The 17,993-nt window shown below is 37.8% G+C and overlaps 1 protein-coding gene across 1 annotated transcript in view; it reads left to right on the forward strand.

Annotated features, from left to right (window-relative positions):
• The first annotated feature begins 11,079 nt into the window (after positions 1-11,079).
• LOC150096395 (suppressor of tumorigenicity 14 protein-like) overlaps positions 11,080-17,993 on the forward strand; it is a 132,397-nt gene continuing 125,483 nt past the window's right edge. The window contains exon 1 of the mRNA XM_090409049.1: positions 11,080-11,290. Coding sequence (XP_090265175.1) covers positions 11,080-11,290 — 211 coding nt within the window. The remainder of the gene's footprint in view (positions 11,291-17,993) is intronic.

Below are 17,993 nucleotides of genomic sequence, written 5' to 3' on the forward strand. Positions count from 1 at the left end.
GTGATGTTTATTAACAAACTTTTTCTTCTTCTTAAGAGGTTAATTGGTGTCTCGCTAAACCTCCTAACAATCCCCACGTAGCCAACTTCATTTCGACGCCAACAGGGGGGAAAAGCATCTTTCCTGTGCATCCTTCAATTAGTTTATGACCCCCTCAGGCGTGGGTTAGCTCTTGAAGTTTTTTTGTTTGGGATTAAGCCACTCTTTTATGTGGTAGGCTGATCGATAACCTCATTAATCTTTGCAGCTTGCGTCGCTGTTGCCGTCCCCAAGTAAAGTGGGAGAGAGAGAGAGAGAGAGAGAGAGAGAGAGAGAGAGAGAGGGAGAGAGAAATTGTGATTTTATGATGGAATTAAGTCCTACATTATTCGCAAGGCTAGCTATTTCACGTTATATTGGCGAGTCCATTAAAGGTAGGAATATTATTTATTTTTGCCATATATGTAACCTTCATTTAATAGCTTTTAATTCGGAATTCTTTTAATTCGGTATTTTAAGGAAATGTTACATTAACTGATATTAATTGGATGTTAAAACATCCAATTAATATCATTTCCCAATCATAAGAGACTCCAGGAATTTGAAGTTTGGCTTTTTTTTAAGTCAACCCCTTCACTGGGGAAGACTTTTCACGTTTCTGTCCTTTAATTAAACAACATTTTCATTTATGAAATGCTGTTTAATTAAAAGTGACGTCATCAATTCCTTTTAGAGTACGCAGCAAAATTTGGCTAATATGCAGGCTGCTATACTTGCAATGTTTTGGGCAAAGATTTCTGCGACACGCTTTAATTTTAAATTATCTCGCAGATTGTTCGGTTTACATTGTGTTGCATAAGCTTATGAAACTTCCTTCTTTTGATATCTCTGGCACGGTTAATCTTTAATAGAAAACTGTGCTATTTTTCCACAATTGCTTCATTTCTCAATGTTGATGGTCACTTTGGGTTCTGGTTCAAATTCCACCAAGACTCTTCCCATCTGAAACTGACTGTAAGATTTAGAGGTGCACCTATGTATACAAACCTCGATAAAAATTATGAACAAGGTGACAGATGGCTTCTTTTCCAGAGCAGAATGTGTGTTTTGTTTTTTCGCCAAAAAGGAAAACTGCTCTTTGAACACACAGTAAAATTGGGCAAGAATATTGGAGATGCATAAGTATTTTGAATATAGGGCAGTAAGCAGCAATGCAAAGGAGACAGGAGTACGGCGAAGATGTCTGCTGCAAGTCACCTAAGTAAAATACGAATTAGTGTATATATAGGAAAGTAACTAAAGGAGAATAAGACTCGGTAACCTAGATTAGAAGCTGCAATTTGGATTAGGAAATAAAAAGTTGCGTAGATGATCTACCGAATAAGCATTTTTCCTATAAATTAACTGTCATATGCAGTATTGTATTTTTCTATCAAATTGCGTCCAATATGGATACTTTTTAACAGAATATATTGACGAACTATTAAGAGTTAACTGAGTATGCCGCTTGCAGTTCTAATCGTTTATCCATAACTGCAGCCGACTTATTTCTGAAATATTCCCACGTTTACACGTAGAGGAGGGTATTAAGTTGTTTTTCAGAGGATTACAGTTATGAGCAACTATTCTTCAAAGCTGAGAGTAGCTTGCTTGAACTATTACAAGGATTTTCTTTGTGATTTTTAATTTTATCTACGAAGAATTTTCTTTTTGTTTTCCATCTTTCGGATTATACTTTTTTGCCCTTAATTTTCTGATCCGAAAACCTTAGCGGAGAAATTCTTAAGTATTTATAAAAATGAATAAATATGTTTTGGTTTCGTAGGCTTAATTGGCCAAGTACAGAATTTCTCTGTTTTCCAACAAGCTGTGGGTTCGATTCCACGGTGACCTGGTGTTTGCGAATAATGCTATCAAGTGATAGGTGATTTTCATTTTATAATGTGAGATAGATATCATCACACACTGTAAGATCAAAATCACCTTGGAGTTGAGCGAAAGTATTCCTGATTATCGATACAGCACATCACTACCGTGGACCAGTTAGGAGATAAATAATCAATCAACTTGGCATCCTGTTTCGCTTACGTTTTCATTCTGTCCAGCAACTAACTATATTAATTACATATCCATTCCTCACTGAAATACTGCTCTACACCCTCTGTCCAAAGGAAAACCGAACTTTTCGAAAATAGAAGAAACTAGTGGCGCCACCTGTTGTGTCTTTTTGTTGTCGAAAGCAGCACCCTTCATTAGTGCTGTGTCAACTGTTTATGACATTTGTTTCATTAGACGCCGAGTTATAGTGCCAAGAGTGACAGTGTGTTTTCACGAACAGTCAGTCGTCACGATATTCATGCCGTACGCGACTAATTTTCGCTATTAGTCGCTTGAAAACTTCGAGATAAAACTCACCATTGATCATCTGGCCAGGCGTAACGAATTCTTTGTGAATAATGCCCTTGGAATCGTAGAAACAAATCAACATTGTCTTTACTTTAGACTTCTCCAAGCATTCTATTCGAATGCCCCTCTTCTGGTGGTCTCCACTCAGCACTCTGGCGCTTTGTTTCAGGCTCATACTCAAAAACCACGTTTCGTCACCAGTAACGATCGTTTCAAGAAAGTTTGAGTCCCTACGAGCGGTTTTAATGAGGTCCTTGCAGAGTTCAATACGATACATTTTTTGGTCGTCGGTCAACTTGTGGGAACAAATCGCGAATTCAATTTATGAAGGCCCAAACATATAAACGTCAAAATGTTGTTCACAGTTGATTTTGAAATCCCCAATTCATTTTCAATCAATCTCACGGACGATTTCGAGTTTTCTTTCATGAAATCACGCACTTTTTGGATGTTAACTTCGCTCAGTCCAGTTTTTGGACTGCTTTTTGTCGTCCTCAAGCGTCTCACGACCACTTTGAAATCGCTTAAACCACTCGTAAACTTGAGTACGGGATAAGTTCACCATCGTATGCTTTTTGAAGCATTTAATGTGTTTTGGTAAAACGTTTACCAAGTTTAACACAAACGTCAATCGCAGCTCTGTCTGAAACTCATTATCCGACCGTTCGTCAAAACACAACTGTCACTCTTGACACTATAACTCGGCTTTTAATGAAACAAATGTCATAAACAGTTGACACAACACTAATGAAGGTTTCCGCTTTCGACAACAAAAAGATACGACAGGTGGCGCCACTCGTTTCTTCTATTTTCGAAAAGTTCGGTTTCTTTTTGGACAGAGGGTGTATATTTTAGATACTTACTTTGAAGACCTCAAAAAATTCTTGATGCTGTTCAGACGACATTTTATTTCTCTCTCGCTTTCTGACTCATTACAACCAGTCTCAGAAACCGTTAGTTTTTTTTTTATATTAAGATGATACAATTATACACTATTACACACAGCTTAGATTTTTTCTGTATTCTGTGAGAGAACCTTATGACTTGCTTGCAAACTTTCGCTATGTTTTCGCTATTCCAAGAATGCTGCCTTAACGTCATGAGTCCACCATAAAGATTGGATATTTCTTTCTTTGCACACCACTTCAGCTCATGCTTCCCTCGTTGAATCAGTGAAAATTTTCTTCATTTGCTTCTGAAAAAGTAACAGCTTTTTTGATTATTTTAAAACCTTCTCACGTAATTTTATTTAAAGTGCGATATTCATTTTACACTACTTAAAAATAAATGGTGATCACTTCTTATTTGTTTCAAATTTCCTGTACACTCTTTTGAAAGTACGTAAACATGTCTCACAGGAAATTGGCAAGTTTTAATCCCTCAACAAGGTTAACCGGTCAGAAGAATGCGCGCAGTTTACACACAGAAATATATTTAGATACACATACTGGTCACTGAATTAGGAACCTTTATGCAGATGTACGTAAACGTCATTAATGCAGTGTATATACAAAAGACTTTGCTACGTGCATCACCACATGCGCTAGGCAACTATTTAGGAATGCTGCCGGTCAGTAATCGTCAGCAGTGTTGATCACAGCGAAAAACAGATTTTTTGAAGTTCGATAAAGGGTATATTATGCGTGCCCTTTTTTGAAAACAGCAGAACTGACTTGTTTCTAAAAAGGTGAGATATCCCGGGTGTTTAATCAATGGAAAAATAACCCACATTGTTTGACACTAGGAGGCAGAACTGTGGCTCCTAGTGTCCGTACAAAAGGCTTGTACGGACAAACGGAACTTCCTGCGTGCGACAATTGACCGAAGCAATAAATGAAGGCTGTTCACGACCTATATCTCGCCGAACTATGTACATGCAATTGAAGAGGATCGGTATTGGCAGTCGCGGGCCTATAAGGAAACCAACTGGTATTTACTTGGATAGTAGACATTTTAAATCACAATTTTACTGATTAGGAACACCGAGATAAGGTAAGATAAAAACTTTAATTAAAACACAACTAGTTTCGTCGGAATGCCAACTTCTTCAGGTGTTCAAATTATCACGAAAACTGGAACAATAGCAAGATAAAACATGCACTTCTCGTATAAAAAAGTTAGGAATAACACCAGTCAAATTTGAACTGGCTTGGCAAGTCTAGCGTGGGGCGTTAGTGAGTGGGAACTATCTCGAGAGCGCCAGAACTGAATTACTGTACTGTGTGAGTCAGGTAAGCTATAACTTAAATTACTGTTCATGTGTGAGCGGGTTCAGAACTATTTCTTTTGATTCTTAGATGCGTCTTTCTAGTTCCTCAGCGCATGTATGGATACTAATAGTAAGATTCCAGTCTATCTGGTGTTGACGCTCTTCTAAATTAGAGTTGGCAGAGAAAAGGACATGACTGGAGAGGGCACTTGCACGGGTTCTGTTGTAAGAGGTATCACGTTGATGCTCTTCGATACGTGCAAGCGCCCTTTCCACTCATGTCCTTTTCTCTGCCAACTCTAATTTAGAAGAGCATCAACACCAGATAGACTGTAATCTTACTACTAATATCCATAAGTGCGCTGAGGAACTAGAAAGACGCATCTTAGAATCAAAAGAAATAGTTCTGAACCCCCCCCTCACACATGAACAGTAATTTAAATCATAGCTTATCTGACTCATACAGTGAAGTAATTCAGTTCTGGCGCTCTCGAGATAGTTCCCACTCACTGACGCCTCACGCTAGACCTGCCACGCCAGTTCAAATTTGACTGTTGTTATTCCTAACTTGTTTATATGAGAAGTGCATGTTTTATCTTGTTATTTTTCCAATTTTCGTGATAATTTGAACACCTAAAGAAGTCGTTGTTGTGTTTTAGGGTAAAGGGTACTAGCATCCCCTTTACCCTAAAATTACCCTTCCTATATATATACATATATATGAAACGAAAAACTTTAATGAAGAGGAACATTCCAGTATAATAGGAATTTTCCACAAGTACAGCACACATGACAGTAGTTAAAACCCTACCTGTAATTCAAGGAATTTATCTTCGTGTTTAGTATTAAATAGTACAGCTACGTCTTCCTTTTTCTGATCATTTTGCCTGAGTACCACATATTATTTAGCGGTATCATCTCATCTGTTTTAGTCATCTTGGTAATATCAATTACATTGATATGGTATTTTTCTAATTTTTCTGCTAAATTCACCACTTTTCCATTGTCATTTCTCCTGAATGTGTGCTCTCCTGGCAGGTTTTTCAGATTGCTGGATTCAACCTGAAAGGAAAAACCTTGCCATTTTCGTATGAGTCCGGCTAAAAAGTTCTTCATTTTAAACTACTGATAAAACTCTTTTTCTTCACCTCCCAGAAGGAATTTAAACCTAGGTGATTACAACGAAATGACTTAGTGGAAGCTCGCTGACCTGGAAGCTCTCCATCATGATATAGTACCGTTTTTTTAATTTTTCTTTAAGAATATAGAGCAGAGAGTATAATTTTCCCGCCTATTTGCATTGGTAATTCACTATCAAATTGTATACTTAATATTGGAGCATTCTATTCTTCATTGTTTTAGATTTAATTTTTTCATTTTCTTAAAAATTTTAAAAGTAAAAAACCCAAGTTTCAAAAATCGTAATATCTTCAGAAATATTTAATTTTTTTTTCAATATACCTGAAATAAGAATATCTTTAAGAGCACGGAAATCTACAATGTTTCCAAAAATAACGAAATCTTTAGTACTTTAATAATATAGAGATCTTTCGCATCCCTAAGTCCTTAACAAACTCAGTTCCTACTTACATTGCAAACACTATGTCATTAAAGCAAGAAAAAAAGACTGAACTACTTGGTCAAAGTTCTAAAGTGTGTGTGGGGTGGGACGATTAATAGTATCCTGTCAATAACAGATAAGACTGCAGTGGAGAGCTCCGAGTAGACGTCAGAGACTGAGATACATGATGAAAGTGAAAGAACGAAGAAAAAAGTGCTTTTGTGTTCTTGTCGAGTAGTGATAGAGGAACAACCTAAGACACTCCCTTGCTGAGGGACAATCGACTAATTAGTTGGACACAAAGGTTTCTTTCTCCATTCATTGATTACCGTCTTTTTTCTAAGAGGGGAAACCTGAAAGACACCACCTCTGTTGATAGTACGTGTCAAAAAAAAAACACGTACTATCAACAGTGGTGTCCTTTCTGGTCATTCTACGAGATGAGTCAGATGAGTATTTGATTAGGAGGTTACTGATCTAAAGCTGTTTCGAATGGAAGTTGAAATGTTAACGTTTGTAGGAAGTTTGAAATGTTTTAGACTTTTTTCTTCATTAAATATGACTTGTTTACTTCCTCCAAAAGTCGGGTTTATTTATTCCTGCCACACATCTTTTTACTTCGTTTGAACTCATCGCTATTTGGTTCCTCCTAAATGTTATTTGCACCTGTAAACGTTGGCTTCAAAAAGAGTGCACGACAGTGGTCAGAAAAGTTCTCGGCCTCGCACATAGATGGCAACACTATCGGCAATATTTTTTTTCTAAGTTGGTTTATCTGTCATAAGCATCCATTTGAAATTGCCAGTCATTCTATCAAGTAGTTTGTTTTAGAAAGCTATCTGAAGCAAAAGTGTGGTCTGCATCCCTTGAAATGAATGAAACTGAGTATCGTGCGGTTATAAAATTCTTTGTAAAAGAAAGTTTAATGCCACAAAAATTCATTCGAAGTTCATAAAAGTTTACGGGCACTCTTCTCCTTCGTTTTCGACAATTAAGAAATGGATTGCCGAGTTTAAACGTGGCCATATCAGCCTTGAAGATGATCCACGTGAAGGATGTCCAAAAAGTACCAGAAATTATTGATCAAGTGCACGATATCGTATTGGATGACCGGCGAATCCAAGTGCGTGAAATTGCTGAGACTATAGGCAATTCAAAAGAACCTGCAGGATATATTTTGCATGAAGAATTGCAAATGCAAAAGCTTTGTGCAAGATGGGTGCCGCGCTGGCTCACAGCAGATCAAAAACGCACTCCCATGAAAATCTCTGAACAGTGCTTGGAGCGTTTTAGCAAGAATAAAATTGATTTTGTGCGTCGATTGATTACTATGGATGAGACTGGGATTCCCCATTACACACCAGAATCAAAAGAGCATTCGAAACAGTGGACAGAAGCCGGTTGTTCAGCGCCAAAGAAGAAAAGTCGGTTCCATCAGCAGGAAAGGTTATGACCTCGATGTTTTGGGATGCTAAAGGCATTTTGTTTATTAATTATCTTGAAAAGAGTAAAACAATAACCGGGGAATATTATTCCGATCTTTTAACCAGACCAGACGAAAAAATTCGTAAGAAAAGACCCGGTTTGCAGAAGAAAAGAATCATCTTTCATCAGGACAAGGCACCTGCCCACAAAGTGTTTTGGCAATGGGAAAATTAAAGGATCTGCACTATGAATTGTTGGAACATCCACCTTATTTTCCAGATTTGGCTCCTTTTGACTTCTGTCTCTTCCCAAAACTAAAACGTTTCTTTGCTGGTCAGCGTTTTTCTTCGAATCAAGAGGTGATTGCAGCTATTGAGGGGTATTTTGCAGATCTTACTGAGAACCACTACGGGGTCGGGATAATGGCGCTGGAATAAATGTGTTAGTCTTAAGGAAGATTATGTTGAAAAATAAAAACAATTTTGAAATTATAAATTCGCTTTTTCATTGTTAGGCCGAAACCTTTTTCAGACCACCCTCTTATTTGTTACCTTTCTCCAAACATTTGAGTCCTCAAAACATTTTCTTTATCCACTGAATTAATGAATTGCAGTTTAATGACTAGAAATATTTTACATCATTGCGATTCCAGGTGAACGTAGAATTTCGAATAACTTTACAATAACAACCACGCTTTCTCGGTACTTTAACTTCAGTCTTGGACGCCTCTTTGAAGACTTTCAACTTCTGAACAGAAACTTTTCTTTGTTTGTACCGTGCGGGAGCGCGCTTTCTGACAGCGTAATCATTTGTTGGAGAGGCAGGGAAGACGAATGGCGAGACTCTAATATGCTAATTATCTGTTTTCTACGCCACGATTACAGATACGATTGGGGAGTGGGTGATAAATGACTTAGGAATGAAAAATACGGTGATTAATGAGCACAGTCGGACTGCTTGTCTAATCATGTGATCAGCAGGGGTGTCAACACGCTTCGTTGTTGTACTCGGAACACTGACTCCATTCTCGCTGCAAATGAACCACGGGGAAAACACTGGCGGAAGCTGCGCACTACATTGTTCAGGGTAGTGGAATACTTCTGACAATAATAAGGAACTACTGAGCTGTATAAGAAATCTCTGGAAGAGTCTTCGTATACAGCTCAGAACAGTTCTCTATTAGTTCTCCAATATCAGAATAGTTCTCCAAGAAATAAAATAATCTTCTCTCTCTCTTTCTCTCTCTCTTCTATAAATCCTGTAGAAATGGTTTTTTGTGTGTAAACCGCTTTTGTGGAAAAAATACTCATCGTCAAAGAGTAACAAAAATCATCAAACAAACGACGCCAGCATCCGGACGTCACGGACCTAAGTTAAACACATAAAATTATATGAAACCTTGCAATGACTCCCTTAGTTATCTCTTCGCTCTTTCGTGTCACCACCATAGTCTTTCATTACGAACCGTAAGCATCACCTTGTAACTATAGCAACGAGACATAAACGAACCTCTTACCAGAAAAGAATTGCCTGTGTACGTGCGGTAGATGGCGCCAGTGGTAAGACACATCCGAACATTACAAACGATGCTGAGCACCACATACGTTCAGAAAGGGCCCATTTGATGGCACTTCGTCGTCTTTATCTTCTCCGCCGATATTGCACTTTCGCTGCTAAAATCGTATACTTACTTGTGATGTCTCAGTGGCCATCTGTTTTCCTTTGCCGAAGCGCACTCTTCTGTCATTCCCCCACTCTGTATCCCCCCCCCCAATAAGTGCAGACGATGGATCGCCGCTGTCCATAATTACCCTCGCTTATAACGGTGCTCGTTAAAACTCACCGAAGTGACTGCATATCGATGCGAAAGGCATCTTTTAAATCCTTCTCAACCCTTCGTTACGATACATTTGTCACCAAATGCGCATCGCCTGGAGCTATCCCGCTGCTGAACGACAGACAGCATAAACTAAACATTCCAATTGAATTTCATTGCCTGGCGATAGCCTCAAGATGTACAACTATCACTGAAAGTCTGAAGTTTCCATTACTTTGCTCATCCCTTCATTTAGCATGAAACATTAAAGTCGTCCTTGGTCTGCCTTCAAGGCTTCGGTACGGACTAAATGTCCTTAGAGAGAAAAGAGAAATGGATCTGCACGACGTAGAGAAATATGCAATCGCCGATCATACAGAGAATCAATAAATTGGACCAGCAAATGCTCACACCATTTCGAGTTTGAAACTCTCGCTACTGACCATGTAGAATTCATAAATAATCATTTCTGTTTTGACATCAATTCCACGCGCAAATGTCACATGGAAAAGGACGCACTGCACTAGTTATTGTTGATGAAGAATAACGCTTTCTATAACTGGAAAGAAATCTTGATACGTTCTAATTTTTCGGCCACAAAAATTTAGAAAGTAGTCCTACTACTTGCGGGACTAAGTTTTTTATACAGAGCAGTAAGGGATTTTCCTCCCAGAAAGTACGATTTTAATCGACCAAAGAACTTATAATATTTCAAATAATAATATATATTACTTACAGTTTAGGAGCAAGAGATCGCATCACTTGACTGCCATCCTCTCCTGAAACCCCTGAAATCACTGACAGCCTGCCTCGGCTATTAGTGAAGGGTAATGGTGAAGTTGGCCTACATACCAAAACAGAGATTAAAGCTTGCAGTGAACGGTGGAATTAAAGTGTATAAACATTTATATATGAAGATCTTTTCACTGTCGCAACTCCATGTACACTCTGAATAAAATGGAATAATAATAATAATAACGCTGGGGAAATATTAAGGGTAAAGGAACACTGGTGTCCAAAAGCTAAGGACGAACTACATTTTTATCTGTATATGAAAACTTTTTATGACTACAGCAAAATGTGAACATACGTTTATTATCAGGATACTAATAAATTATATTACCCAAAAATATGTTATAAATTTCGTGCAAATTAAATTAAAATATGTTTTTGGCAAAAGCTAAAAATTTCCTAAGGAGATAGCTAAGGAATTAATGTATAGTGCTTACAAAAAAATATGCGGAGAGATTTCAGTATGAATATGATCCCACCGAACTGCGATGCAGCTCTTCCAACATTGTACTATGTTTAGCACTAAATGATTCAGGAGTTCTTGAAGCAAACTAGCCTATCCTCCTCCTTCAGAGCAATATGGGACTGAGATCAGAGGAGCGTGATGACCACTCAATTCGATTAATATTCTCGGTCTCCAGGAGAATTACAATGTGTACAATCTCGTGTACAATGTGCTGTGGCATTATCCATAAAAATGAATTCTTCACCTACAGCACCACGGAATAATTAAAAACATGACGTTGAAGAACTTTGTTGCAATATCGTTCACCAGTCATAGTCCATTTTTTTCAGCACTTGTAACTCGTTACGTCCATTAAGCATAGTGCCTTCCCACGCCATGACCTCAGCACCGCCGTATCTATCCCTTTCAAGAAAAACCTTCTCGCGATGGTCAGCAACACCACTTTTACTCCAGATCAACTGTCGTCTAGAACCGCAGAAAAGACTAGAACGACTCTCATCTGTAAAGAGTACATTAGCCCATTGGTGTCTCGTCCAACTTTTATAGATACAACACCGCTGAGTTACAGCACCACAAAGCAGTACGATGAGCTGTGGGTAAAGGGACGTAGACTACAGACCTTCAGCGTACAGGACCGTTTGTAGCAGACGTCTTGCCACAGTTTGTCGAGATATCCGCGTACTTGTGCTTGGATGGAGCCGACTTGAAAGCTGATCTATCACAGTGCGTGGTTTACGTTTTACTGTTATAACCAAACATCTGTCTTCGTGCTACTGGTAGAGCGAGCACGACCTCTTAGCAAACGTCTTAAACACATTCTATTGGGTTGAAACGCTGCCCAGAGTCTGGATACAACGCTGAGAGATTCCAAACTCTCTGACAATATCAGTAATTCTGCGGCCTTCTTCAAGTTTTGCAATAATTCTTTCCGTGCGTGAAATCATCATCTAGATGGTCTTTGAGACATTACAAAGCATCCAAGTTTCCAACTTTCTTCCTTCACGAAAGGAGCTTCCTTCAAACACAAGTCGCTAATTTGCTTTTTATCCTGATGAGTGCTACCATGTGATTCCTTTGACGGCGATTCGAAAATTTGAATGTGTATCCGCTTTCTACTCGAAATCGTCAGTTATACAAATTGCCACAAGTGTCGGAATGTGCGGTTGTAATCTTCAGAAATAGTGTTTCTTCCTCAGGTTTTGGTCTCCAGTGTATTTCACACAGTTCAAATTCTTTTAGGAAAACGTATGGTTCCATTATTACAAATATGCATCATCTGTTTTCATATTGCTCTCAATTAACCGAATCCCTGAGACTGCACTTAAGTTATTTATAATTTCTTGGTAACAAGGTTATGCATTTTAAATAACTAATCAATATTTACAGAAAAGTTGTTAATGTAATCCATTGAATTAGCATGAGAAACATGAATAGCTGCAAGTATCTACAAAGCAAAATGATATTGAATGAGTTGCTTAAATATTTTCAGGTTTCCCAAAATTGAATGCAACTGAAATTAGGATTCAATATATGCCATGTAGAATTTGGTGTGAGGTTTCGTTTTATTTATAATTATATTCATATAGCTGCATATGAAATATCGTTAATATATGAGTTAGCAAAGAATCTTTTTCCGGTTCAGAAAAATATAAATCATACGGATGGCAGTTGACATTATGTAGCCTACAATGCAACCCAGTGGAGAAGCTGTCACTGGTAGTAAGTATGAATGAGATGAAACCGAAAAAAATAATTTTCTCAGAATGGCAAAACATTAAAGGGAAAATTTCACTATTAGATGAAAAATGCGATGATGTTTAGAAATATTAGTATTAGGGAAGTTACTTTGATAATACAAATGAATACTTGCGAAAGAATTGCATTATTAGTCTTCTTGTGTAGTGACGTCATCATTCACCAACACAACAGCGTTGGTGAATGATGACGTCACTGCACAAGAAGACTCTAAGTTCATAAACTGAACTTAGAGCTCTTTTTAATTAATTTTGTTTAATAATCTAAAATACAAATTAGTAGGTTCGTTTATCTTCACTTCTCACAATATATGCTTTCGTTCATACTTATTTTTCCACATAAATGGATGCAAACTGAGATGACTCCATAAATTTTCCGTAGCTAACCTAAGACACCAAATCTCATTAAATAGCATAAAGAGCAGAGTCGTTCAAAGGGTAGTAAGTATCTCGATTACCAAGAAAGTGCTCCATGGCACCAACTCGAGACTATAAAATTGAGAAATTCTACTGTAATAGAGAAGCAAAGGGGGGTACTGCAATCATCGTCGTTAACCTCCGCTAAGAGGGTAAACCACGATAATTCGATCACAAGGACTGAGCAATGGTTATAGAAAGTGAATCACTTACATTTAATTCCGATCGTAATTGATTAAATCCGTTCTTCTTCTTCGTGTATCGCTGAAAGGAGTAAAGGTGTTGTAAACCTGTGAAACATTGTAGGGAAGGGGATGAGTTCCACTACTTGCGCTTTCTGTGGCTGTCGCATAATGTTTAGGCATCCGTCTTTAGTAGATGGGTGTCTAGACATTATGCAAGCACACAGATACTTACATAATATTCTTTATAGCGACACACAAAAGGTTAAATATTTACTCCAACTACTTAAAAGCAGGACCATGTGGTAACGTATCTCCCAGTCAGCTCTGAGGTAGATCGTTACACACAATTTTATTTTGTGACTCCTCTAGAATAGTCTGCGGATCTAAATACAAATAAGAATAACTGAAACATGGTTTCATATTCACATCCTAGGCGCCCTTAGGAACTATACAACGTAAATAAAAATCAAAGGAGCATAGGAAATTGTATGAATAGAAACGAAAATAGCTTTAAGGCTTGTAGGTATTTGGCTTAACTATTAGAAAACTGGCTTAATTGATGTACGGTTTTCTTTTACTGTTTACTTAGAAAGAAAACGTGGGCATCATGTTAAACCAATGGATGAAACACAATGCCTTTATTTCTGCAATAGTGATGTATACGATGATGAAGCACATTATACCACAGGAGGGAAACAACAGTAAATAAACTAGGTGAATCACACAGAGGCACCACCGTATCAAGGAACATGTTGCTTACAGTGGCTGTGGGCCAGAAATTTATCGATCTATTCCACTGGATAACCAAGGACTTAAAATGATGAAAAAGAAAGATATTGTGCGATATTTCATTGTTATCAAAATGTGTGCAATCATTGGAGATATTTGACAACAATTATATCATCAAAAGTATGAATAAATGTTTAAATTAACATTGAATTGTTTAACCTATTTTTAACTTATTGTATTTTGGAATGTACTGGGAATACCGTTGTTCAATTTTATTAATGCGAGCTTCATTCTCTTCATTTTAATTCAAACAATCTCATCGAACTTGCTGGCTTTAAAGAATTCCAACAACATTGAACCAGAGGTTTAGTACTCTATATCTTTTGTGGTTTTTTCAAAACAAACATTCCTTGAACGGAGACAGGAGTCGCTAAGAAGCTAAAAATGGATGCATGGACTACGTATTGAAATAATTCTATACACGAATATGATTGGATGTCCACTATTATAGAAAATAATTAAATATTTATCCACTAACATACGTAACTCTCCTAGATTCGATAAGGACCCTCCTCTTAGGACACAATATAATATTTTATTTAATCAATATCATGATCTCCTATCTCGTAAATTGAATCCTTCCCTAGCCTGTCCTACTCAGATCGGATAAGTCTGCAAATCATCTGCGAATAGTTGTACAATTTGTCGACTCCATATACTTTATTTTTGGCTCATTTGGCCACCATGCTACATTAGCACCGTGGATAAGCGAACAGTTCGATAATTTGGGAACTCTTCTCAACAGTCTAAACACACAAACATTTTAAAGCATTTCGCTCTTCCCCTAAGCAGGGTGGGTTCGCACCGGATGATGACAGTCATCTACCGCATTTAATAGGATTCGCACACGTAGTAATTAGTTTTAGAGAAGATATCTACTCGTCCAATCCTCTCTGCTTTTTATCAAAATAATACAAATGAAATAAAAAGAATTACGTTCATATTTTTATCTCTCTCTCTCTCTCACACACACACACACACTGAGTCTTACGAATGTGATAAGATTAATGTGAAAATGAGACTCTTCTTCATTTCAGTACATAACTACTTAATTCGACTTCTTTTTTCTTTAGTGTCTTTCCATACCCCCCTTTATCTTTAGGCGAATAACCACCATCTTATATTAAACCATTGTATATTATCTGTGCATCTTGTTCTTTGACAAACCTTTCCTCTCTTGTTATCCAACATTCAGTGCTTAATTTAGACCGCTTCGACTTATTCGAGTACTCTGATAATAGTGTCAAATATACTAGTATTGAAATGATCATATATCCACCTATACACAGGACACTGTTATCTTCACAAATTATCATAACGTTGTGCATGAAGTCATTTGCGCCACATAACTATACAGAGTGGTTCAAACTTCCACGTACAAACTTTGAGGGGAGGTAGAGAACATCAAAATCAACCATATTGAAAATATGGTTGATTTTGATGTTCAATAGTAGTTCGGATACATAATATGGTGCATGTCTGCCATTGCAGTGTGTAAAACGACGCATGTTCGTTACGGCGACGAAACGAATTTCGTACGGCGACGAAAGCTTGAATAAGGAAGCCCCAATTGCGTACCTGGAGCGCTTGCAAACAGCGCACCTATCACTTTCGGGTGGCGTTTCCGGTCATGCTTTCCTATGTGAATATGGTTGATTTTGATGTTCTCTATCTCCCCTCAAAGTTTTCACGTGGGATTTTGAACCACCCTGTATAAAAGTGAAATTCATTGACAATCTTACTCATATCAAAATTTTGAAGTAATATTGCAAGACTGTACCATTTGGACTCTAAAAAGATGTCTCTCTTACATAAACAAATTCCAAATTCTGCACAAGAGACTAGCAATCCCATAAGTATTTTTCTTTTTTAGAAAAGCTTACATGGAACAAATGAGAGGGCGCTATGAAATTAGCCATAACGAATATACGGGAAATACTTATTAAATATGTAATATATTAAAGGAAACTAGAGAGCAAATCCAGCGTTCCAAACAACCATAGATTAATTCGATATCACCTTGTAGTGTCTGCTCCGATCCTGTTGACTTCATATAAGTTCATATCACGCGTCGAGAAGATGGCTTAGAAATTCGTTTACTCTCCAACTGCAATAAAGGTGATGGGCTGGTTTTTGACCGTGTAGTCTTTCATCATTAGATAGTGTGTAACTTCTGACGTGGGCTTAAACTAGAGAGTATGAAAGCATGGCATGGAAAAGCTGAGATACTAAAAACATGAAGATGCTGAAATATTGAGAAGGCATAGAAATACTGTGAAGTATTGAAGATGCGTGAAAAATATGAAGTATTTGAATACAACGATACTCTAAGCAATGAACATGCTTCACTGTTAAGAATAAATAAAAAGATTGAAATGATGAGAAATTTGAAATAATGAGGCAGAAGTATTAACGAAGCATGAAGATGCCGAAATGTTCGATTTATCATCAATAACTAGGTGCAAGCATTACTACACAATTTCATTTTGGCAATGTTTGGTGAGTGCATTTTTATTGTATGATATTGTGTAGCTCTAAGGATGCTAGACATGTCATTTATGAAAAACATGAACCAAAGAAACATAATACAGATAGGTTTTTGTTGTTTTTCTGATACATCAACCGCAGCCTATCAATAACCAGACTGCTTTTGTCCAACATGAATTAGGCCTCGTTCAGTGTAATAACACCATCTTCTACGTAAGTTCTGATACACACCCAGAACAAAAATGATATTTCAGATGAGACTTCTTCCTCGGTTCCTTCATGGTGATTATCAGAACTTCTAAGCCCCCCCCCCCTCTGTCGCCGTATCTAGTTTTGGTACGTATCGTTTGCTTTCAACGACCGAAAAATCTGGAAAAAATAGAAGCTTATATTTTTCGATTTCGAGCTTAGAAATGTTATTTATAGCAACACCTTGTCTTAACGAAAGTTGCCAAGTATTCTGACACAAGAAATGATCTCTCTCTCTCTCTCTCTCTTTCGTGCGTGCGTGCGTGCGTGCGCGTGTATAAATGCATTGTTGGCTTGTAACACCTGACGATGGAATCACTCAGATGGAATTCTGTTTGAGCTTCATCCTTTGGTACGACATCCAATCTTGAACAACACGAGGCATCACAATTAACTTTAAGGCTTTCTAATCGTGTTTAAAAATTTTAAACGACTTCAGAAGAATTCCATAGGATAGACATGAGTGCAAGCAATATGAAGGCAATTTTTACCTTCATCAGACCATCACGGTTATTGATGCGATGCCATCATATCACTGCTGTTGCTGATGGTTGGACGGAAGCTTAGGCTAAGTGAACAAAAGAAATCTGATATAAATGGTCACCTTTTAATATCAGTCTTATTCTTATTGCACCTGTAAGGTCGTGTTTGTACGCTGAACAACCTTCGAACATCCCTTCTGCTGATAGTGGACCCTGCCAACATTAGCGGCGTCCTCCACCTCCCGGAGCAGAGCACAAGACTTCTCGGCGAGGAGTCAACTCGCGTGAAGACCTCATCTCTCACACTAGCTCCCGCATATGTGAGTGTTTCCCGCGATTCAAAATTCATCGCTGAATTCATCCCAGCCTTCCAGTCATCCAGGAGGGGTTACCATTCTTCCATAGCTGGCTTGCAGTGGCTTCCTGCTGAAACTGAAATACGACCTCCGTTGAGAAACTCAGTCTAGTTGAGAAGTGATAAAGCGCGTCTGAGAAACGCCGCAGCCCTTTGGTTACCTGTGGGTGAAGATGGGATTGTAGTTTGTGGCTGTCCTTGGATTCCATTGCTATATCTGTCAGTCGAGTCGTACTTTAGATCAGGTAAGCGCTGACTCCTTAATTGTAAGAGCTACTGAAAGAAAAATAAATTGCAGTATTTATCCCCGTATCATCTTACCAAAAAAAAAAAACACATTAATCTTACCGAATGAGGGAGAGAAAAAGAAAGAGAGAGGGTAGAAAAATTGGTAAGCATGTAGCATTCAAATTAAATAAGAGAAATACCGAATGGGAAAAATTAATAACAACGAAAAGCACATCATAAACAAGATTTTTCCCTTTGCATAACTTACAAGAAGTTTGTTAAAAAGGCAGATGCAAAAGCAAGTTGCTCCTTGCAAGTGGTATACTCCAAAAACCCTTTTGTTTTCAGCACGACCCACTTGTTGGGAAAGAATCTCACTCAGTTATATAATTC

This window comes from Typopeltis vanoorti, chromosome 19 (genome assembly GCF_054136105.1).
Source record: "Typopeltis vanoorti isolate ZY-2024b chromosome 19, IOZ_Tvanoo_1.0, whole genome shotgun sequence".
Taxonomy (NCBI): domain Eukaryota; kingdom Metazoa; phylum Arthropoda; class Arachnida; order Uropygi; family Thelyphonidae; genus Typopeltis; species Typopeltis vanoorti.